This window comes from Micropterus dolomieu, linkage group LG02 (assembly GCF_021292245.1).
Source record: "Micropterus dolomieu isolate WLL.071019.BEF.003 ecotype Adirondacks linkage group LG02, ASM2129224v1, whole genome shotgun sequence".
Lineage (NCBI taxonomy): Eukaryota > Metazoa > Chordata > Actinopteri > Centrarchiformes > Centrarchidae > Micropterus > Micropterus dolomieu.
In genome coordinates this window covers 15,774,940-15,798,747 of record NC_060151.1, presented here as the reverse complement: position 1 = coordinate 15,798,747, position 23,808 = coordinate 15,774,940, and the positions used below count along the sequence as shown (strand labels likewise).

The window sequence follows — 23,808 nt, the reverse complement described above, 5'->3', positions numbered from 1 at the left end:
GAGGCTCAATGTTTCCCACAGAGTATTTCCAAGCTGTCCTGCAGGCAGCTAGCTTCACCACTCATCAGTTATCTAAGAATCAGTACTGTGCAATAAATAATCTTCATACAGCAAATCAAGTATTATCTGATGATAGCACGTTCATGTGAGGTGATAAAGCACACGACACACCAGAAACACATCTCAAACAGTACCTGTCTTGCATGATCAGTACATCATCTCGCAAAAATCTTGCTTGAACACTCGTGGGATGGACTACTCTTACTTTTGAGGTTAATTGATTTTCAGTTGCTTAATTTAAAGTGGGGCTTTGTTTTTCTGATCGCAAATCTGAAAGACGAGGCCAGCAGTTCTCTCGAGGTTGTGCAGCACATTCCTTGTATTACCCTCTAAACATTGGCCAGTTACTAAAATATAGAAAGAGATAACACTCTCTCAGCAGTTAATAATATCCACCATTGTTGTGCTAAGAGGCCCGTCTGTGAGATAACTTTATATTGCTCTCAACAATTGAGGTATTGGGAGGGGAGGGCGTCACTGGGGGACTAACCCTGAGCATTTCAATCGCAGCGAGTAAGAGCTATTTAATAGATTTCCTTTCGGATTTTTTTTTTTATTGCAATTATCTATAAGAACTTTCACAGCAAAGCATACACACATGCACGCATGAATACACATCAGCTAACACGCACACAAACAGTGACTCACTCCCAGTCTTATGGCCAGGCTGATGGCAGACCATGTGGTGTTTGTAGGCGGTCATTCCCTATGGCAGCATGGGAATTACATAATGGCAACCTGTGAGCCACCCTGTTTGTTTTCATTTACGGACAAGTCATTAAGAACTGTGTGTTACAGGCCATAGACTGTGGATGGGACCTTATTGCCCTTCCGCATGATGCAATGCTCACAGCCTTGAGAGCAATGTGGCAAATTGCTCAGAACAATGACTGAGCCCTTAAGAATATTAAGATTGAATCTGTTAAGAATCACTGCAAACCTTGAGGCGTGTTCATAAGGGTTAACCTGATAATAGGCAAATCAACAAAACACCACAGAGGCATGCAAGCTCTTGAATGCCAAGTGGTGGGAGAAAACTGATGGCAAAGTGCATCATTTCACGTCTGAGTGGAAAAAGTAAATGTTCCAATGCAGTCTGCCACCCTAGGCAACATCTCACGACACTGTCTTGTGTCATATGGCCCCGTGTCTATTCTCAAGTCAACACAAAGCTCAAGATAAGCCGACATGTCTCAAATAACCTCTCCTTCCCATGTTCTTACCCACTTCTTTAAAGGTGAGCGCTTCAAGAGTGTGACAGACAGAGATTAAGTTCTTTTCAATTTGAACCGGATGATTCTTTTGACTGCCTCTGTTCAATGCCACACTCGACATCAAAGGAATTGGCGGGCTTTTGAACAAAGTCAATCAGACCTTTTTTTTTTTATGGAAGGCAGCTGTCCTACATGCAGCGTGATAGCTGCATAAAAGGCCAATAATGATCCTCATGTTGAAATAATTCGAATCTAATTTCACTTGCGTGTCACGCAATTGGAGGGGGCAAAGATTACTGTTTGTTTTCTATGCCGTATCCTCCTACACTAATTCATTTCAAAGGCTAATCATGAGTTGGGCACATGTCTGTGTTACAAAACCTTACTTCAATAAGAGCAAAAGCACTACAGAGTTTTTACGATGCCTGAAATAATGTGGAGTCTACAATGTGTGGGCACAAGCCACCATGTGGCCGTTCAAGGTGCAAGGTAGTTTTAATTTATCATTTTACATAACAAGATTAAGTTGTAGTTCCCTTTATGCTACTCACAAAGAACAAATGTTATATACATTTGTACAACATGAATTTGAGGAGTCTCACAGCCTGGGGAGAAGCTGCTCTGTAATCTGGTGATATGACAGCAGTTCTTCTGCATTCTCTTGCCAGATGGCAGTTGGGTGAACAGACTGTGGCTGTGGTGGTACTGTCTTTTAGTATCCTTTGGTTTCTGCTCAGATAACTCTCAAATATCACTGATGCTCAGTAGATGGGTACCAGTGATCTGCTTCGCGGTTTTAATTGCCCGCTGCTCCGGTCCTGGGTCGTGCACATGTAATGCCAGTTAGTGGTGTTTCCAGTCAGGATGCTTTCTATCTATCTTTCAGCTCAGACTATAAAGTGAATATACTATTTAGTAAGCACTTTTTTAATACGTGCATCTCACAACTCCAACTTGAGTGTGTCTCATCAGCCACATAACTAAAAACACCTGTGTGGGTATGCATGCCCTTAATCTATAAATGCATCACACTTTGAACAAATTGGAAATTCTAAAAAAGTACATAAGTACAAGTACCTCAAAATTGTACTTAAGTACAGTTCTTGAGTAAATGTACAAGGGCCATTCCAGAATTGGCGGACAATTTAGGTATCAACACTTCATTCAAATCAACCCTTTATTTTGTCATTTACTGTTATGTATATAAGAAAAACAGGTAATACACCATAAAATAAATTGATTTGTCCAGCTCAGGCATCAAAGGTCCACTATTTATTAGATGTTTTATTTGTTGTGTGCTATGCTTGGCGCAACCCTGTTACAAATACTATATGAGACTTTACTTATCTTACTAAATCTATCTTGCCCAACTTTTAAATAGGTACAAGTTTTGTTTTATAATTTCATTATTTATTTTCAAATATTTACTGCAATACATTATGCATTTAATTATTCAAACAATTCAAAAGACAACAGGTTAAACTCTTGTGAGCAGAGAAAAATAATTAAAGATTATTATAATAAAAATTATATGGTAAGAGGGTTGAAATTAGAGGGTTGCGCAAAGTAACAGGGTTGAATGGATTCATTACTTTTGATTGTAGAACACCGTATAAATGTGACAGATAAATACTCAGAATCACAGGAATGTTGTTTAAATAAGGTTTTATTTAGCTTTCCAGTAAAGGATGTCCTCCAATTCTGGAATGACTCACAGTTGCTTTCTACCACTGAATAGAGAAAATGCTTACAGGGAGACAATATACAATATCACGTTCCAAAACAACCTAGGAGAAAGTCTGCTGCAAAACCAATCCAGTCCATAACACTCAAAAGTAAAGGCCCCATAAAGCAAAGTGCCAACCAACAATCAAAAAAATAAGCTTGGGCACTATATGACTAATGAATTTATAATTAATACCAATACACATACATAGTTAGACAGCAGCAACATGAAGCAGAGCAGAGATTAGCAGCCAGCAGATGCCAAGGCATCGCCTACAGGCAGATCTGCAGCAGACCAATAAGGCAGCCAGCAGCATATTGCCAAGCACACAAACAAAGCCAAAACACCAGCTTACGGTATTCTTCTGGCTTGAAGTCATGTTGGAGGCCGACAGCTGATATGAGAAACGGATGGAGTGGCTGAATAGTGGCAGCAGCAGCTGGGAGTACGTCGCAAACATGATTATTCCCCCACAAAGTTGTCCTGAAGCGACATTACTGTTGGCAGGTGAGTTTGCTTATGAAATGCCACCTGAGCAGTGATACAGTAGAGTTTACAAAGGTGCCCTGCAGCAGTGAGCAGGGATCTGACAGGTTAAATAGGCCGCTTTATTGCAAAGGGTGCTTTGGATATACTGTATATCATAGCAAGTAAACTATGCTGCGTGTGTAGCAAAAACAGTTGTATTTAATGTCAGTTTTTCCTCCTTCTATGACCATACTTACACTATGATTTACGCCTCTTAATACTGTATGTATTCCACGTTAACTTTATATAGTATGTACACTGTATTATCATGTAATTGTATATATTGTATTGTACAACTGTATTTAATGTAATGTGGCAATACTGAGCCATGAGCATTCTTTCCATTTGCAATGTTGAATTTCTGAGCACTTCAGAAAAGTTTCTTGAAAGCATATTTATGGAAATACAAAATATTTAAATGGTGCAGTGACTGCAGATAACACATTCGGAGAGAATTTTCAAGAACCGTAATCTATTATTATTCAAAGCTTTTGTATATGAGAATGTTCCATTTTGCTTTTTTTTGCTTCCTATTCATAATAATTCATTAGAATGAAGCCACATCATTACACATGGATATGATGGAGCTTTTGGTTGAGTTTTAGGACTTTGAATGAGAGTAAGTCTGACACTTTTTACACATTCTGTGGATGTGTTGATAGTGATTGCAAGTTTAGGATAGTGTGTGTGTGTGTGTGTGTGTATTTCTTTCTTTCATGCTTTTATTTGATATTGTTGCTCTTGTTGCTGTGTGTGTGTGTGTGTGTGTGTGTGTGTGTGTGCATACACATTGTCCAGAAACGTGACTGAAGTGTAATAAGATATTACCGTATTAATAAATCTGACTCACAGATTTCACATTTATTATGTGCTTCTATGACTTTTGTCTTGCTTGCGTTCAAACGCATATGTTCATGAGTACTGCATGTGGCCATGTATAAAAGTGGGTGTGTGCTGTCCTTGCTTGTGTGGGAGTTGTTCGAACCACTGGCAGCTCTGATGGACTCTGATTCACAGGACCGTTGGCCACATAATGCTGCTGAGCAGGTAGCCAGCAGCAGGTGGTGGCACGCATGGAGGGAAGAGAAACGGAGGGATGGTGAGGACACAGGAAGAGATGCTCACCATTGGATACTGTGACTAGCTGAGTGATCAAACGGCCGTGGGACTGTGTCATGTGAGGTGAGTGTGGCTCCAGTCAGAGGCGCTGAGTGTTCAGCATCCACTGCACTCCCATCACACTTAAGAGGTGGAACTCTAAAGTAGTGAAATACCACAATGGTGAGTAAGAACATGTACACAGGATGATCTCTAAGTCATAACATGCTTGTTAGTAAGATGTCAGACACGTGAAGTATTGACCCTGACCCTTAAAATTGTTAATTTATCCAAAAGCATTGATTAATCACAGCTGGTGATTAGTAACAGCTGGTGTTGAGAGCTGCTAAGGCCCAGATAGTGCCATTACATCACCTTGTATGGTATGTAGGTTAATTTCAATGTAAATTTGTGCTCTGATATGCATTTACATACTATATCCAGCAGTTGCATATTCATCTAATCTCATATTCATCAAATAATTCGCTGCGATGTCTAATGAGGAAGGCACACACCTATCACATCACCTGTTCTACAGTAGGAGTACAGTACAAATTTAAAATAAATGTTTTCACACAATGGCTGTGTAATAGATATTCCTGAAATTAAACATAATTTTTAAAACAGTTTTTTTTTTGATTATATCATATTGAGATGAGTTTCTAATAATTACACTCACAATACAATGCAAAACCCAGGAAAGAGTAGTAAGGAAAGGTAGTACACACATTTAGGATTTATTTCAGTGTTACTGTATTGTATTTCATTACAGCAGAGAGCAATGTTTCTGTTATTATTTTTCTGGACACTGGACAATCAGTGCCCATGTTTTTATTTCCCTGTGTAAAGTCCCAAGAAAAGCAACCTACGTCTGAAATATATTACTTTAGATGGGAAACTCAACTTAGGATAAGAGTTCAATCCCTGCTGACTTCTTAACCCTCACTGAAGGCGATTAAAAAAGCAAAGTTACTTCACCCCAGCGCTCACCAGTTGCAACATGAAAGGGAAATAACTTTATCCCATCAACTTTGAAGTGGAAGTTGTCATCTCTGCTCAGTCTTCAGTACTCCCTCTTCACCTCTGCCAGCTCTTCTCTTGCTGAGGTGGTGGGAGGGATCAGGAAGGAGATAAGGTTGCCATGGTGATTGCGGGTGCCTTCTCCCAGGGGACCTGTCATATTAGAAACTGCCTTCCATAGCAGTGACTTCACTGGCCGTTCCCCGCCAGTCACTGCGTGTGCATTGTACGCTGAGTGTGCATTAATGGCAACTGACATTTAGCTCTCAGGCCCTGCCAACAGATAGAGGATGGCGGCTGTGGCGGGGGGCACGGTAATACCGTACAACATGTTAAGAGAGCGTCCTGCATGAGCTATCACTATCCCATGGCTTCAGATTTTTAGGGAAACAACTTGAGGAAATAAAGATTGATGAGGCAGTTTTGGAGGGAAAAAAGATGTCTCAGTGCTTGACAACACTGTTGTCAAGCACTAATAATCTGAACTGAGCCAATGTCACGGCTTTGAAGTTATTCACATTCTACAATTCTTAGCAGGTGTCTGACAAACGCCTGCTACCTTGCCTTAGTTTGACAAAACATGAAGGGAGCCCAAAACAAATCCTGGTGTGATACTGTCTGTCATTGGGAAAGAGGCTTCATCTACCAGTGACAAGCGTTTGCCTGCAGATTTCTAAATATATAGAAACGATAACGTCAAAATAACCTTGCACACGCAAAAGCACAGCAATACTGTGTACTTGGCTGCTGAAAGAACCCCCCCACCCACCCAAATATTGTTCTTTCTCTCTTTGGGTTATTTTGAGAAGAGATCCCATCCTGAGAAGGCTTTGAGATCATAGTTTTCTTCGAAGGTTTGACATGTTTCCACATTAAATAGGATATTGGGGTGAGATTTGTGTCAGGGGGGATTGGATTTGAATACTGGAAAATGTTTGTCTCATAGAACAGTTTTTAGATACTCTGCCTCTCTTTTTGGGTGGATACATTTGTCCCACTTGGACTGAAACTGACACTGAGAAATTGAAACAAACATAACTCATTAAGTGGGCCTGCCATTTTTTTCACTTGTTCATCTGAAACTGTTATCTAATCATTATAGAATAACCTCCTACCAGCCAGATTAAAGCACACACCAAGGATTATACTTAGTATTATTTGGCCAAGGTCACAAGTATTACTTGCCACAATCTGAACCACAATTAAACAAGAATTTACAGCAACTTTTCCTGGCTTCATAATCAGCAATGAACAAAGTGGCCATTTAAAAAAAGAATAATTACAGCAGCACTATGCCCTGTCAGCCTGACAGAAGGAATGTATGTTACTCACTGGGTCTGCAAGTTTCAAAAAAAGTAGAAAATTAATAGAAAAGTAAAATAACAAAGAAAAAGAAAGGGATATCCTTAAATGAGATCAACCTAGGCCACAGAGAGACCTCCATAATGCAGAGTGTACTGACTGTAGAATTAACACTTAAGAGAAAGACATTCTTTTATGCTTTATATTATTTATTAGCAGGAAATTCAAATAGCAAAGTCAGAGCCAATGATTTTATTCAGCATGACCTCAGTGCCATTCAGCATTAACCATCATATTTTCGCAGCAAAAAGTGGGTTTAGATACAGTGGCAAGAAAAAGTATGTGAACCTTTTGGATTTTCATGGTTTTCTGAATAAATTTGTCATAAAGTGTGATGTGATCTTCATCTAAGTCAAGGGTACTGACCAATAAAATGAATAAAATAAATTCTGATCCCTCTTGTCTTTATTGAGAACAACCAAAAACACCTCATAGTGCTTGTGGAAGAAGTATGTGAACCCTTGAGTTAAAGACCTCAAAAAAGCTAATTGGAGTCAGGTTTTAACACACCTGGAGTCTTGTTAAGAAAATGAGTGTGGAGGTGTGGACTACAGCTACTTGGACTTGTAAAAACCCCTCAAACTTTTGGAGTTTGCTCTGTACAAGAAGCACACGCTTATGTGAGTCATTCCTCACCAAAAAGCGCTTACAGAGGCACCACTATCAAGAATTGTTGATTTACATAAAACTGGCAAAGGTTACAAAGTGATTTCAAAGACTTTGAAAATTCACCAGTGGAGACACTTTGGGACTGTTGCTACTCTACCCAGAAGTGGGCGCCCAGTCAAAATGACACCAAGAGCACAACAAAGACTCATCAGTGAGGTAAAGAACAACCCCGAATGACAATGCCAAAGATTTGAAGGCATCATTGGAACTGGCTAACATCTCTGAGTCTTCAATACGTAAAACATTGAGCAAGCAGGGTATCTACGGCAGGACACCACGAAGGACGCCACTGCTTACTAAAAAGAACATTGCTGCATGCCTTGCAAAAGAGCACATTGACACTCCACAGTGGTATTGGCAAAATGTTTTGGGCCTGCTTTGCTGCATCAGGGCCTGGCCAGCTTGCAATCATTGAGGGGAAGATGAACTCAGACAATTATTCAGGATAATGTGAGAATGTTTGCAAGTCAGCTGAAACTGTGTAGAAGTTGGGTGATGCAACAGGACAACGACCCAAAACAGACAACAGATTGGCTTCAGAAAAACAAAATCCGCTTTTTGGAGTGGCCAAGTCAGAGCCCGACCTCAACCCAATAGATACTATGGAATGACTTGAGAGAGCAATACACGAGACGTCCAAAGAATATGACAGAGCTAAAGCAGTTCTGCCAGGAAGAATGGGATAAAATTCCTCCCAAATGATGTGCAGGTCTGATCCACAGTTACAGGAAGCACCTGGTTGAGGTTAGTGCTGCTGGGGGGGGGGGGTCAACCAATTATTAATAAGGGTTCACTTACTTTTTCAACTGCCATGTTGAATGATAAATAAAGACATGAGCGATCACAATTTATTTTGTTTATTTTAGACGAGTTTTTATTTGTCAATACCCTTGATGACTTAGATGAAGATCAAATCACATTTTAGGACAAAATTATGCAGAAAACCATAAAATTCCAAAAGGTTCACATACTTTTTCTTGCCACTGTATCAATCTGCTCAGCAACATGTCTGAAAGTCAAAGACTAGGCGCAAATGCTGCAATTTCAAGAGTCAAGTGTAAAGCTTCACCATCCATGCTGTGTAGGAAATGAAAGTCTTTTTATGCACAGATCAGTGTGTGTGAATGAGAGATGGCAATGTGGTGGCTGGTTTTTAATTCAAGTCACACCATGAAATTTCCCATTTGAACTGCGGATGTACAAATCATTAAAGTTTGACCTTAGACCAAGTGTGCCTTGTTGGAAGGGGGGACCTTTGATTCAAACAGAATCAGACTCCCCGGGGCTTGGAGAGTGCAACATTTCCCCAATGCAGGATCCAGACAGCTGTTGAGTTATCAATCGGTACTCAAAACACCACATTGTGAAATCACGGGTTGTTTGGTGCTTACATTCACAAGGGCCACATTATTTGCAGCAGCTACACGGAGCTGAAACAGTCCTTAGATACATCTACCATACATCTAAAATAGGCAACAGCTGAAACCCCTTATGGGTTTCTTAATGTGTTTCTGTTTGACATCTTTAAGCTTCAGCGCATTTAAGTAGGTTGTCAAAAGTCAATGAGACGAACACATAGCATGACTTGGATCCACTGGGATTCAGTGATGACGTGGGCTGAAGCTGAATAACCGGAGCGCACAGATGATGAGCGGAAGCGTCAGTGCGCACATCCCCGTAATAATCTGGCTGAGCAGCGTCGCTGTCTTTTCAGCACCACTCACTGACAATCCAACCAACCGGAGAGGCGAGACAGGCAAAACTGACTTCTCTGCAACCTTCTGTGGATATTCTTTCTTTCTCTACATCCACAAATCCTTACAACTTTTTTTTTTCCAGTAAAGGAGCTTCTGGTTTTTATTCTACCGAGTTTCCACACGCTGAAAGTAAGAATTTAGTTTCATTTTTCAAATAGGACCATGTGGTTGTTGGATGTATGATTTTATGATATATTTTTTTCATTGCGGATTTTCGTATGTTTTTTTTCCCACGGTTACACTCTAAGTTTGGTCTTTTCATTACGCTTTGGAAGTCTAGAAAAATGCCCGCAACCACTTGAATGAATGAGTTATTGAAATAAGTTCGATTATTTTACGGTAGTTTTCACACGTTCAGTCAGTAATTCAAGAGCCTTTGTTTTCTTTTAATACGTGGAATTATATGTGTATCTAGTCGCGATGTTGACTTTAGTGGTGGGACTTTTGTACCTGGTCAGTGGATGCACGGTGCGAAGCCAGGATGCTACAGGTAGCCGCTTCGTTTGTAACGCAATTCCCCCGGGCGCAGAGCCGGGCTGCGCGTACGGTCCTACTGGGAACCGTGTCCAGAGCAGCAGCCCCGTGGAGGACGAGCTACGGAACACGATAATCCAGCTCCGGGAGACCATCCTGCAGCAGAAGGAGACCATCGTGAGCCAGCAGGGGACCATCAAGGAGCTCAACTCCAAGCTGGCGCGCTGCGAGGCGGCAGCCGACGAGTCGTCACAGAGCAAGCCCCGGGGTCAGGGCTCCAGGCGGAAGGAGTACGGCAAAAACACCATGGGGGACCTGCCCCGGGACCCCAGCGAGACCATAGATCAACTGGGCAAGACCATGCAGAGTCTCAAGGGTCGGCTGGAGAACTTGGAGGTAAGATGGCACAAACGTGCAGCTCCTGCGTAAACGTGCCAGAAATATGACTTTTGTTTAGTTTCCTCGCCAAATAAACATTATTAATTAGCCCACTTACATTAATGAGCATCAACATAGCCAACTGCAGTATTGTGTTTTGTTATCAGAGCTGCTTGCACCTTAGCAATGTCTTTCAGCATAGCCCATCACCAGCAATATGCCTGACTAATACGCGTCTGATTATAGGCTACTCCGCGCTGCTGGAGACCTCTCAGTAGAATCGTCAGAGATCAGAGAGTCACGTAATCGGCATGTCAAGTCAACACGTTTGTCATCCTTAAGAGATATCTCTAATGGCGAAACAAGCTGCATGAGAGTCATCAATAAGACATGAGCAACAAAAAAGTCGTCATAAGGGGTAACCATGCATGCATGTGGTGCAGGGATTTGAAATGCAACCGTAAATAATTCATCAGTGTGCGCGCGCGCGCGCGTTTATTGACACATTGTCATGTGACTAACTAATCATGGCAGCTGATGAAATTAATTTCCGCAGAGTTTACGTGCATCGGAACACTGAAATTTTAATTTTCATCAAACGCTCAATGTTCAGTCGTTCTTATTCCTGTTGACCTGCGAGCTTTGCATCTCAAGCAGCCCTCTGTTCAGTTCCAGGAGAGCTTCCCCCCCCCCTGCTGTGTGCATTTATTCCACAAGGCTCAGAGATCACAGCTGATATTGAGGTCACCTGCAGTGCTTTATATACAGTGGAAGGTTGATGTAAGTCAGGGCTTTATCTCTTATGTCATATCAACAGTGTAGTACATTTATTTCACCATCTGACACAGCCCTGATAAACAATGTTGTGATTGTTTATTTAAATTTTAAAAAAGGTTATTTTTATAAACAGTGTACTGCATTGCTGATCCATCCATCTCTCTATTCCCTTCTCACCTCTCCCCCTCTCCTCAATTGGAAACATCAATCTCCAAAGAGAGATGTGAGGATACATATTATTTTCCATTTTAATCACATATCTTTTGATCTGCATCTGCTTAACAAAATGATTATTGCAAGACTGGTATGGCTGATGGCATATGGCTCCCTGGAGCAGGACCTCTCTCACTAAGCAAAGCCATCAGCATACCTCTACAGCTGCATTCAGGACCTTGCAATTGCTTCAGTGCCAGATTACCAGGGAATCTCTTGCATGAGCTTTTTCACATGGTTGGATTTTGTCAGGAAAGATTATTCAAACTCTGTGTCACAAAGTCAAACAACATCAACACGGCTTTAGAAATGAACATCTGCGGGCATTTTTGCTGCAATGTGATAGCACCAACTACAAGCGTGGGCCTGTGTAATTGTGCGAGCACGCCCGGTGTGAACTCTGGGTAGCGTCACACATAAGGCCTATTTTTAATACCCGGAGCAGCCATGGGTGTTGGCAGGTCACCAATCAAAGTCCGCCACAGGGACACGCTGTCTTCATTTTGATATCGCTGTATCAAAAACAATGGAGATAAAAGGATATCAGACCTAAAATGTAGATAAGATCAGTCATCTACTGCAAATCTAGGTCTTTATGGGGAATGAATGCCTGTTTGAGTGCACAGGATTAACTGGATTAAATGTCTTTGTCATTGTTTGTATGTTTCACTTCTATCTGCCCCAACACTATCTATCTATCTATCTATCTATCTATCTATCTATCTATCTATCTATCTATCTATCTATCTATCTATCTATCTATCTATCTATCTATCTATCTATCTATCTATCTATCTATCTATCTATCTATCCTGGTTTCTGCTGTTCCCTGCAATCTTTCCCACTCTGCCTCCCAGCAGCAGAGTTTGCGACTCCCCAGCACAAATGTGTCAGCTGGAGGTGTCTCGGCACTGACTCCCCTGCCACCAGAGCTGCGGGAGCTGCTGCGACAGCGTCTGGGGGCGCTGGAGACCCAGCTCCTCCGGAAGGTGGCTGAGCTGGAGGAGGAGAAGAGCCAGCTCTACAATGAAACAGCGGCCCACCGCCAACGTACCGAGAGCACTCTCAATTCCCTCCTGGAGAGGATCACCGAGCTTGAGAAAAGTAAGTGTTTAAACAAAGGGTGCTGTGGAATGTCGGCCAGATTTAATGCCAGGCTTTTTGTTGTTTTGTTTTTTTTGCCAGATTTAACACTAATTAGTCAATCCCTGTGCAAATTTCTGATGATGCAAGTAAAAACCTCACAACATAGTTTGTTCTCAGAGCCATTCTCGGAGCAGCTCCTGGTCTTGGAAATAAGGCTTGGAAAGCAACACTGAATGCTTAATTAGTTTAAGAAATATTGGAGGGATGTCCACACTCCGGGGTATCACTTTGATGGTAGACGTCAAACATACACACAAATATATCTCTGCCAAAAGGAAAAATATTTTAGAAGATTATCTCACTTCTCACTGGACACTTCCTGTAGGCACATGTCTCCCGAGGCACCGTCGATTCAGTCAGTGGCTGTTTGAGGATACAAAATTTAATCAAAGTTAATTGCTCAGATTTACAGTAGGCATACACACATGTTCAAAATAATTAGTCAACACAATAGAGCCATAATAAATACTACCTTTGTGAGCATTATTAAGTTTCATTTACATCATGGTGGTGCTAGAGAGGAGTTGATTCAATTCTACAGTCACTTTTGAGGCTGGAGTTGATGGTGTTGTTTTGTCAGCTGGAAATGTGAGGCTTTTTCTACCAATGATAGCCCTACAATGAATTTATAACATGTCCTAGTTATCTCCCTGCTCTGGGCTTACAATAAAGAATACTGGGATAAAGTCCAGCACCCCATGATCCTCAGAAGCTTGAGCTTTTGGAGGAGCAGTATGAATGAGGAGCTCAGAGGTAGTGGCATGACATGATGCTCTTCCTTTCTCTTCCTTTGTGTGGAGTTCTGCGAAAAGTGGTTTGACTGTTTGTGCATGGACAAACCCTGCTTCCAACATGAGCCTCTAATGTAAATCTTTCATTCAGTGTTGCAGCTGCAACGCATAGCCAGAGAAATTGAAGTTTTGGACAGTAGCTCAGCCTCAAATGCTCTGCTCAGCACAGATGAAAGTGTGGTTCACTCCCTTTAAAATATGCAATATATTTCCTTGGTGCAAACCCACTGCAAAGACGTACAGTATGCGTATGTGTGTCAGTTTCTCTCTGTGTCTGTCATTCTGTCATGATCATTCATGATCTTCATAGCATCCATGTTTACTCCATTTATGGAGTATGGACCTGCGCCTCATCCAATTTCATCCACCTGTGCCTCTCTAATCCAATCACATGCTCATACGTATGTAAGCCAGTCTAACCACTTTCTCTCCCGTTTCTCAGTTCTCACATCCTCGCATCATTTAGGAGCTGTGATGAGTCTAGACTGAAATATTTCAACAACTATTGAATGGATTGCCGTGCCGTTTGCCATATAGTTCCCCAGAAGATCAATTCTTCTGACTTTTGTGATTCTCAGGCTTTTCCTCAAACAAAACCAATGATAAATTAGCCAGCTAAAAGGCACCTGTTTTTTCACTGATGTGATATTAGAAGCAGCTGGCCAGCCTTTACCATCACTCTAGTCAAATTTTGCTTTGCTTTATGTTTACTTTGCTGGCCAACAAGCTTCTTACTTCCCAGTATTCTTTATTGTAAGCCCAGAGCAGGGAGATAGTTATGTTAAATGTAACTGCCCTTCCATGTATCTGTTTGTGTCACCACGAGTCAAACACCTCCTACCCCTTCCTACTACAAGCTTCAACATCATCATCAGAAGATGAAGACGACACACAAGAAGAACATTTTAACCCTATGTCCTCATTATCTGTCAACAGGTAATAATGCCTTCAAGTCACCCGAGGATTTCAAGGTGTCCCTCCCTCTTCGTACGAACTACCTGTATGGACGCATCAAAAAGAGTCTCCCAGAAATGTACGCCTTCACTGTGTGCATGTGGCTCAAGTCCAGCGCCAGTCCCGGCATAGGAACCCCGTTCTCTTACGGTGTGCCCGGCCAGGCCAACGAGATAGTCCTCATCGAATGGGGGAACAATCCCATTGAACTACTAGTTAATGATAAGGTAAGTCCTTAATGAGAAACTGGAGCCTTGCTTAATTATTTATTGATAGAAAGAAGAGCAACTCTGATTCTCTCGCTCTGCCTTGAGTTGATGAAGAAGGAAGATGCACTTGAGTAAAAAGCTCAGGATCATTTATTATTTGCCTGGCAACAATGATGGTGGTAAACGTAGCTCAGCAATGACGCTAGTTAAATGCAAAGAACGCATGAATATGTTCGTGTTGGTCTGTTTTGTGGTGTGAAACAAGCAGATAGCTGCTGTATGTACATGTGAGCGCTATACGGATACAGCTGAGATTCACTGACCATCAGCTCTGAATATTTAATTCAGCACCTTATAAACATTTAATATCATTGACCCACATTCCAGAGTACACAGACCCGAGAATAACAGTAATTCATTAGAGAAATTAAGCTGCCATGTGTGCTCATTTGAAGGCCTACGCTTCTTTGCTTTCCATAGACACTGTTTTGTTGCTGCACAGTCACATGCTGTGAACATTCAGTCAACTTACAGGATGTCACTTAACTCAACAGAAAAAAAGAGTGGTAGAAACATATGTGAATGTTTTATAGCAATAGTCTTAGAAGGAAAATAATTGTAACTTTTACGTCAATGTAAGCTGTAGAATTTTCATTTCCTGATGGCACAGTTGCTTCTGCAGCACTGTAATGTTGGATTTGGTGGATGTTTTTTGGCTAAATGTTGTCGCACTGGAGAGGATCACACAACCACCCCACCCCGAATGTTAGAATCAGAATCAGAATGAGGTTTATTGCCAGGTACATTTTCACATACGAGGTATGTATTGGTTCTTACATTGGTACACATGAACACAAATATAGAAATGTAAATATAAAAAAGTAAAGAGATCAAAAATGTACAATGATACAAAATAATACAATAATACTATAATACTAATAAAAGAAATGCTTTTAAAAAATGAACAGGAAATTTAACAAGGACTGTGCAAAAATTCCAAGGATGAGTAATATGAACAATGTCTTGTTTACATTGGACGTTATTGGCACAGACAGGTCTCCTCCCAGCTTTCCCTTCACCATGCATTATACATGTGTTCAAGTCAGACAGATGAGAGAAAGATGGTGGGAGAAAGGGGTGAGTATGAGAGAGAAAAAGAGCAAGAGTTAGGAAATAGAAAAGCTGCAGAGCTTTGGCTGTGACAGAGTGTGGAGAAGAGAGAGGGGGAAAGAACGAAAGATCAGAAGATGCCAGGAAAAAAGGAAGCTAGAAACGGAGTAAGAAAGCAACAGAGAAAAAGTGAGCAAGATGGAGGAGAGTGAGACAAGACTTGTGACTATGATTACCATATGTGCTGCAGCACATCCATGTGTTGAACTTATTCCCAGTGATAACAGGGTCCAGTGGGTCACATTGTTTATGCTGTTCATTTGGCTGCATACTGAAAGGGAAGCAGAAAGCTGCCTCGACAGTTTTAAAAAGTGCAACGTTGTCTGCGTTTTGCATTTGTGGTTGGCTGTGCTGAGATTGCTAGTGTTAGAAAGTCTTCATCAGGATAGTCAGTCTGTTTGCTCAGGAAAATCATTGATATTGCATGATTTTTTTTCTCCATCGTTCAAATCAAGTAAAACATGCTCACGGCATCTCCGTGGCTGCCAGGACTTTAATCTGTAATGGATTCAACTGGTCTTGTACAACATTAAAAAATGAGTTATTTTGGCATGTCCATCCATCCATCGTCAACCGCTTATCCTACGTACAGGGTCACGGGGAGCTGGAGCCAATCCCAGCTGACATCGGGCGAAAGGCGGGGTACACCCTGGACAGGTCGCCAGTCCATCGCAGTATTTTGGCATGTGTGCTTGTGTAATCCAATGCTCACAAGTTTGGTGTTAGCTCACATGTATGATGTCAATTTGGCGTTGACATCATGCATGTGAGCTAATTTTTTACAACTTTTATCATTCTTGCTTGGAAGCAGATGCTACACTGACTTTGTTTCTTCTTATGTGACCTTCCAAAAACATTTTTCACTTATCTCGAGAGTCTGCAGCATTTTGAAGCTGAAGAACAATATGTCCTTTGTAGTGTTGTAGTACTCGAGACCGGTCTTGGTCTCGAGACCAGTCTTAAGACCACTTTGTGGTGGTCGTGGTCTCGTCTCGGACTCGACCGCATTTGTACTCTGTCTTGAGGACTCTGAATTTTATGTCAAGACCAGTCAAGACCATAACTTTAGGAATGTCAATAAATTGCTTTTGCATTGTCTGATTTATCCTATCCTTAACATCCTAACTTTGATTGGATGTAAAACGGATTGCTTCAAATGCAACCAAGAACCTTAAATAAAAATGTGTTGTTACCTTTAACAGCTGTCACCCATCCCTGCGATGGTAAGCATGGAAAAGGAGTGTTGACTAAAGGTGCTTACGTTGATTTCAGCGTTTTAATGGGAATGTGGATCTTTCAGATCAATTTGAGAAGTACTTGTGATCTCGTTCCACATTTTATTGTGTGTCATGTAATGTGGGGAACTGGTCTTGGTCTTGTCTCGGTCTCGCCCTCCCTCTGTCTTGGTCTCGACTTGGGAGGTTTTGATTATAACACCAGTACTTTGTGATAAGTAAAATACATCATGGACCCATTTAGACATTTTATGGCAGGAAAACTACACCTGCATTACCTTTAGGTACCAGTTTTAAGGCCATAGTATTGTACATTGTTGGCTCACCTGTGCTTTCCCTGCTATGACAAGTCAAAAAGTCCAATTTGAAAAACGGCTATATAGAAAAAAAAATTGTGTTATGTAATAACTGTAAAATTGTACCTTTTAAGTTTTGGGAATTAGATCATTTATAGTCATTTAAATGAAGATGAGTCATGTATTAATTGTAGTGTATGCCCTGTGGACATGGTGTTTTGTGGACATGAAACTCTTTGTGTGCAAATCATCATGGCTGTCATGTATTAAGTGCTGCAGAACGTGTGACAAGAATTTATTTTTCCTTTCAACATCCTAAATCTTTAAACAGTCGGTGAAGCTCAGACTAACCCAAATCAGTTATTCTACCATTATTTCCTGTAGTCCCAGTAGCATTAAGATGCCACCTGGCATCCTCAACCAGGTCAATTGCCTCTGTAATTGCTTGTATTTTATTTTCAGTGGCTCTTTTCAGGTTTACATGTATCTGAAGTTGTATCTGCAACAAGATATGAGTGTGAAGTCATTCTGTAGGCTCATGAGATGAAGGCTAATGAGTTACACACTCATAATCTTATGTATCTATCTAGTATTCTCAGGGGACTATGATGTCATTGTTTTTCTTTGATGTATGAACAAAGCACAAATGCGTAAGAGGACACTGTTTTGCTGTTAGCTAGCCGACTGCTTTGAAGGATGTTCTATCCCTTGATGCCACCTGGGTAATCTAAATTTTATATGTCGCACTGGCTCATCTGGAGAATTCTCTGTAGAGGGCTGTCTCTTTGAAGCCCTAACCCTTCTAATTGCTCTCCTTGTTTCTAACGTGCCGCAATTAATCTCAATCCTCTCCTGAGTCATCTTGCCCCCTTTGTACTCCGTCCTATCCTTGCTTCTTGCTTTTTGGCCTGCCCCTCGTGACACTCACCCTTTGCCCTCAACTTCTGACCAGGTGGCCCAGCTCCCTCTGTCAGTGAGTGACGGGCGCTGGCACCACATCTGCATCACCTGGACAACTAGAGACGGTTTCTGGGAGGCTTACCAGGATGGCGAGCGTCTAGGCACAGGGGACAACCTGGCCCCCTGGCACCCAATTAAACCTGGAGGGGTTATCATCCTGGGCCAGGAGCAGGTGAGAAGCTTAGGTGGTGGTGTTTGCGTGCATGTGTGTGTGCATGTGTGTGTTTTTCCTTGCATGGCAGAAAGATCCTTATGTGTATTCTCCCCTGAGCTAAGTGCCGGAGGCACAGAGCAGGGAGCAGGGGAGAGGAGGCAGAGAGGCTCCTCTCACGCCATCGTGGCCCTTTCAGTATTACCTCATTCATCTATCTCTAAACTGCACCTTTACGCCCTTGGGAGTTCCATTAGCAGGTTATTCTAGCGTTTAGCTCCATGACAGCACCATGCATATACTTATGAAATGTACAGTGATGTGTAAATAGTGTCCACAGAGAGCCATTAACTCATACTGCATTAGTTTGGAGCCAAAGGAGGGCTGTGCTGTTTTATGTTTCAGTCATTCACACAAGGTGAGATTGCTGCTTGTTGCATGGTATTGGAGATTGCACAACTCAAAAGATATTTTAAAGAGGCAGCACACTGAAAAATATTCAGTCGTTTGGCAGTTTGATGAAAATCAAACAGAATTGATTCATTTTAAATAGAGTATGTTTACATCTCCTTCACAAGTTAACTCCAACAAACTTTCCTCTTCTGTTTCTCCATGAAGGACATAGTCGGAGGCCGCTTTGACGCCACGCAGGCTTTTGTGGGCGAGCTGAGCCAGTTCAACATGTGGGACCGAGTACTGCGGCCTGTGGACATCATGGGTCTGGCCAACTGCTCGGCTTACATGCCGGGCAACGTGGTCCCTTGGATTGACGCTAATGTGGAAGTGTTTGGTGGTGCGAGTAAAACTGCTCTGGAGATCTGTGAAGATCGCGCTTTTGATTCCTAAAGGATCTGATGTGAGGAAATACAGTATACTAGCCACCAGGATTGAGCAGCTATGTATTTGGACTGTTTGATGCCTCAGTCAAATCCCGAAGGAAAGGGTATCAGTGCAACATTTTTACATATTTATATGCTCTGACTGCGCAAAGACTCAGTGTTTATTGCACTCAGATTCACATGTTGATGTGTCCACTCAATTTAAACCCTGAGGAGATTACAGGAGACTTCAAATAAGTCTGCTCATGTGAAGAAGATATGCTGTTGCATCAGTCTACTGTAATGATATGACCTACTGTCATTCTGTGTTTTCTCTTCAGTAGATCAGCTTTCACTTGACTCCTCTTTGAAAAAAGCTCTTTTTGGTTGCATTCCTTATACTGACAATGCTGTACTGTATTCGTGGTGAATGTGAGCTCAAACAGGCTTTGATGTGCTATGGAACACTATTCCTGAGTTACATGGTAGAGTACTACATGCTGCGAGCCTCCTCGCTGTTTGAAGAGCAATGAGGCGCCGAGCGAGGAGCACAGTGAAATGAAGTGGATGCTCATGAGCACACAATAAAGGAAAAACCCTCGCTGTTGATAATTTTAATACGTCCCATTGTGGCAGAAGGTCTAAATATTATGCATGAGTCTGAGCAGTGAATGGAAGTCAGTTCAGAAGTGACAGTGCATGCTTTCTGTCAATACGCAGAGTGTATGTGGTGCGTCCAAACAAGCCAATGCAGCGTGCTGACAACATTACATAAGACTGTGTGTTTGTGTGTGTGTGTGTTCATGCGCGTATGGTTTGTCTTGCGTGTAAAAAGACCAGAGATTATGAGGGAGGGAGGACATTTTCATTCTTGTAAATCTATGCTTAATACCTCTCTGCCCCTTGAGCAGCTGCCATATCCCAAACAGCTTTATGGATGGACTGGCTCTGCTCAGGTTAATAGAGATGTTGGACAGCTGCTCAAGACTGGCGTCTCAACAGAGCAGCACGTGCCCAGTGATGGGCAGGGTCTGGGCTTGACCTTCAAGGACAATCCTTAATTCCTTATCTGGGTAGTAATTATCTGTGTTCATTAATGAGTGTGGCGGCGAGAAGCCACTGGTCCGCTGGTGTTTTTCAAAGCTAAGTGTGTCATAATCGATAAAATTTTCAGAAGTAGAGGGGATGTCAAATGAGAGCAGCACTCTCCGGACACTGTGAATGCCGCTGTCAGATATACTTTGGTTTTAATTGCCTCTCGCTGAACAAGAAAAATAGTTTTGCTCCATGGATATAATATATATTTTTTTTAATTTAGGGGATCAATGGATTTTGGCACCGCTTAGTGAATGCAACTGACGCTTTTTGCAGCTTAATTTATGTTAGTCCTTAATGTTGTGGTGGAAATTTATTTCATTGCTGTTTGTTTTTGATAAACAGTAAAATACTGGTATCTAACCTGGTGCTGGAGCCTTACAAGGAAACAATGTCAAAGAGGCAACAAAGACATTAACTTTGGCATCAACCTCCAGAGTTTCTTTTTTTCCTCCTTGTGGAATTTCCTTACTGAGTAGACACTAGTACAAAAGCCATTAAAAAGCTTCTGTCCATGTTAGGAAAACAATGCAGTTGATATAGAATAGAAAAAAATAGATGCAGATATAATGCAGTAGGTTACTGGACAGCGCAGAATGTTATAAAAGTTAACATTGTAAGGACTTGTTGGATATGTCACCAACATATAATCCTCTTTTTCAGTGTCTTTGTTAACAATGTTTCAATGTAAAATCAAAAGACGTCTATCCTGTAGAAAGGTTTTTTTTCTTGTTTTTTCTGCTCATGATTTTTGTCCATTAGCAGCACATTATGTAAAAAAAAAAAAAGGAAGTACTTTGAAATGCTTTGTTTATATGGTGAATGGCCTTTTGTGAGAACCATATGTGCTTTTGCCTGTGGACAATTCAAACTTTTCTTCAGCTTTTAAAGCACTAGCAGCACAGACGATGAGAAACACAGAAAAAGAAAAAAAATGTGTTTGCTATCATTGTTTCAAAGTCACCTTGGTGTGCAGTGCCCATTGAAGTTTCTGCCATGTGGTTGAATGTCCTTTTGCACCCAATAAAAGAGTGAACAAGTTTCAGAGGTGTGGCAATAAAAGCGGCAACTCAATAATGTGACAGAATATCTAAACAGCTGTTTGAACAGTTGAAGCATGTTTGATTAAAATATAATTACACTGCATTAGTGATGATGTCAGGGTGGAGTGTAACCCTGCTAAGGTCATGCACTGTTCTTCATTTATGTTTCTTAATAAGAAAACCATACTTTGATGGAGTTTAACAAAGCTTACTATTTTGACATTTCTGGTCATGTATGTGTTTGTCCAGGTGGTATAGCCATATCATTTGTAGGACTAGCCACAATGCACATGGAAGGATACATCCTCTCATCTGGGCAATGTGATGTTGTCAACAGTGGAGAAATCCTCTAGACTGGCAGACGTCCAGGTGGGAATGACAAAATCTGCCCATACGGATTATGGGAGCTGCTACAATGTAGGACACTGTGAGCTTTCTTCCTTAACGCTTTGTGTTGATGCTACTGCCAGTGTGTTGGTGGTGATGCACCAGGGGGCTCCTGTTTTTTAATAGAACAACAATCTGAGGCCTCCACCAGACAATGTGAAATGTGTGTGTGTGTGTCATGTTTTTTTTTTTAGCATATTCTGTACTTCTAATGTTCACTGAATTGCATTCACTGCACATCCCAATGCACTCAAATGTGAAGAACAAATTCATTATTAAAGAAAACATTTCAACTTGCATTTAAATAAATGATAAATAGTTTGTGTAAAAGGCATTGTAGATTCTTTCAAGAGCTCTGACTAACAAACGGCTACTGCAGATTTAATGACAACAGGTAATACATGGTTTCTCATCAAAGCTTGTCTGCACTCAGGTGCAAGAAGAAAAAGACAGATTATACATCTGAAAAAATCACATTTTTCATTTTTGTCACAGCTAGACAGCTCTTAAGGACATTAGTTCCATGATTGCTGCTACTAAGTTGGTGCAAGGTGTGGTACTACACAAAAGGCCTAAGTCCCAAACATATTTAACCTCCATCATATCATCAAAATGCAAAAGAAGAAGAAGAACAAGGCTGTGTGTTGGAAGAAGAGGTGCATAAGACTAATTATCTTTCACAAGGTGCTTCATCTATCTACTGAAACCTAACTGAGAGGGGAATTGAACTGAAAAGCATCATCTTTGGGTGTTACAGACATCATCTGTCTCTCTGACAGTGGTATGATTCAACAGGATAAACAATGAATGTGTGTGTGTGTGTGTGGGTGTGTGACAAAAACAACACTTAGTTGGTGTGTTGGGTCTGAAGAGTAGATCTGTTCCAGTTATTGAGTTTTATCCTGCTGCGGTGGAGTTTGAAAGGGAGATTTCCAGCCAGTGAAATCCTGGAGGCTTCGAGGAGAAATGATCTCAGCAGCTGCTGCAGATGTAATGATAGCGGTAAGAACAAATTACCAATTCAGTGGTGTTGCCAATTTCTCCATTTCTCCATTACACATGACTCGATAGAGTGACAGCAAGTAATCATCTGGCTTTTCCAACATTGCCCAAGGTTGTGTTAAAGTGTGTGGAAAGCCCATATTTAAAATCAAATCACAGTGAGTGTGTTTGATTGTCACTGGATACATGCGCAGATCCTGCAGAGTGTGGAGGAGATGGATGTGGGAAAGAGGGTAGAGCCAGGTTCCATTCTGCTCCTAGCACCCTCTCCCGCACGTGGGATCCCCATGGAGCCCCGAAGAACAAGCACTGTAAAGACTGTGAGAAAAACAAGTTTCAGAATTGAGACTATAGAGGAGTCCTTTGGCGTAGTAATTAAAGCCTGATGGAAGAAAAGCCTGATGGAAGAAAAGCCAGTGAAAGATGGTAAGGCTCTCTGAGGCATTTGAAAACTAGTGATTTCTTGGACGTCACAGACTATTAGTGAGACACGCAAACCCCCTTCAGCTTGTATCACTGCCTTTATAAAAGTATGCATCAAAAATGTTATATTCTGTTCCCATCTCTGGTTCTGTCTGGCAGCCATTTTTGAATTCTTTAAGTCCTCTCACGTTTTGTCTCTGTTTGGTTATTCAAGACAATATGTTGCCTTCTCTAAAATTGTTTATTATTATTATTAGATCCATATTAATACAGTAATATTCACTCATTTTAGAGGGATAGACAACACACGTTTTATATTCTTTTGGGGAGGTGGTTAAATATGTCTGCTCATGTCTTGCTTTTTCACACCATTTTACTTATTTATACTCAGTTAGCCAAGGAGAGCATCTTAAATGTTGTTTTGGGGGAATGAGAAAAAAAGAGCAAAGACAGAGATGACGTGAGGGAGGGATGAACAAATTAATCAGCATTAATCCGCACAGGAGAGGAAACAGCTGCTGTATGTCAGTTTGTAATGCCACCTCTCTGAAGATCAAAGAGCTTGTGGATGCTAGATGAAGATATTCATTCATCTTTATTCTGTAGCATTGTAGTCTTTTCATGCTCAGATTACACAGCTCCATAGACTCACTGCCACACTCTTCTTCTAAATTTCCGACAGTGATATAATGTGTTCCTACTCAGACCATTTACATTTATAACAATATCTTGGATTTCTGCAGAAGAAACTATATGATGACGATAGGCTGTAATATATCACTTTCTGCCTGCAAAACGAAGAGATCTTAAATCTCTCCCACAATCGCTTTAAATAAGGCTTTCTAGCACCAG

General features: G+C 41.3%; 1 protein-coding gene and 1 long non-coding RNA gene across 3 annotated transcripts; both read left to right on the top strand.

Annotated features, from left to right (window-relative positions):
* Window positions 1-2,862: 2,862 nt before the first annotated feature.
* LOC123964707 lies at window positions 2,863-5,205 on the top strand. 2 transcript variants are annotated; one of them, XR_006823515.1, is made up of 2 exons: window positions 2,863-3,507; window positions 4,546-5,205. It is a non-coding gene; the product is annotated as an uncharacterized LOC123964707 (long non-coding RNA). The 2 variants fall into 2 exon arrangements; XR_006823513.1 differs by lacking the exon at window positions 2,863-3,507 and adding an exon at window positions 4,035-4,147.
* A 2,423-nt stretch (window positions 5,206-7,628) lies between these two features.
* Window positions 7,629-21,142, top strand: LOC123983453 (neuronal pentraxin-2-like). Its single transcript, XM_046069712.1, has 5 exons — window positions 7,629-10,304; window positions 12,134-12,380; window positions 14,150-14,394; window positions 18,030-18,209; window positions 18,807-21,142. Exons 1-5 carry the CDS (start codon window positions 9,855-9,857, stop codon window positions 19,032-19,034), a joined length of 1,350 nt encoding a protein of 449 aa, XP_045925668.1. The 5' UTR covers window positions 7,629-9,854; the 3' UTR covers window positions 19,035-21,142.
* Window positions 21,143-23,808: the final 2,666 nt, after the last annotated feature.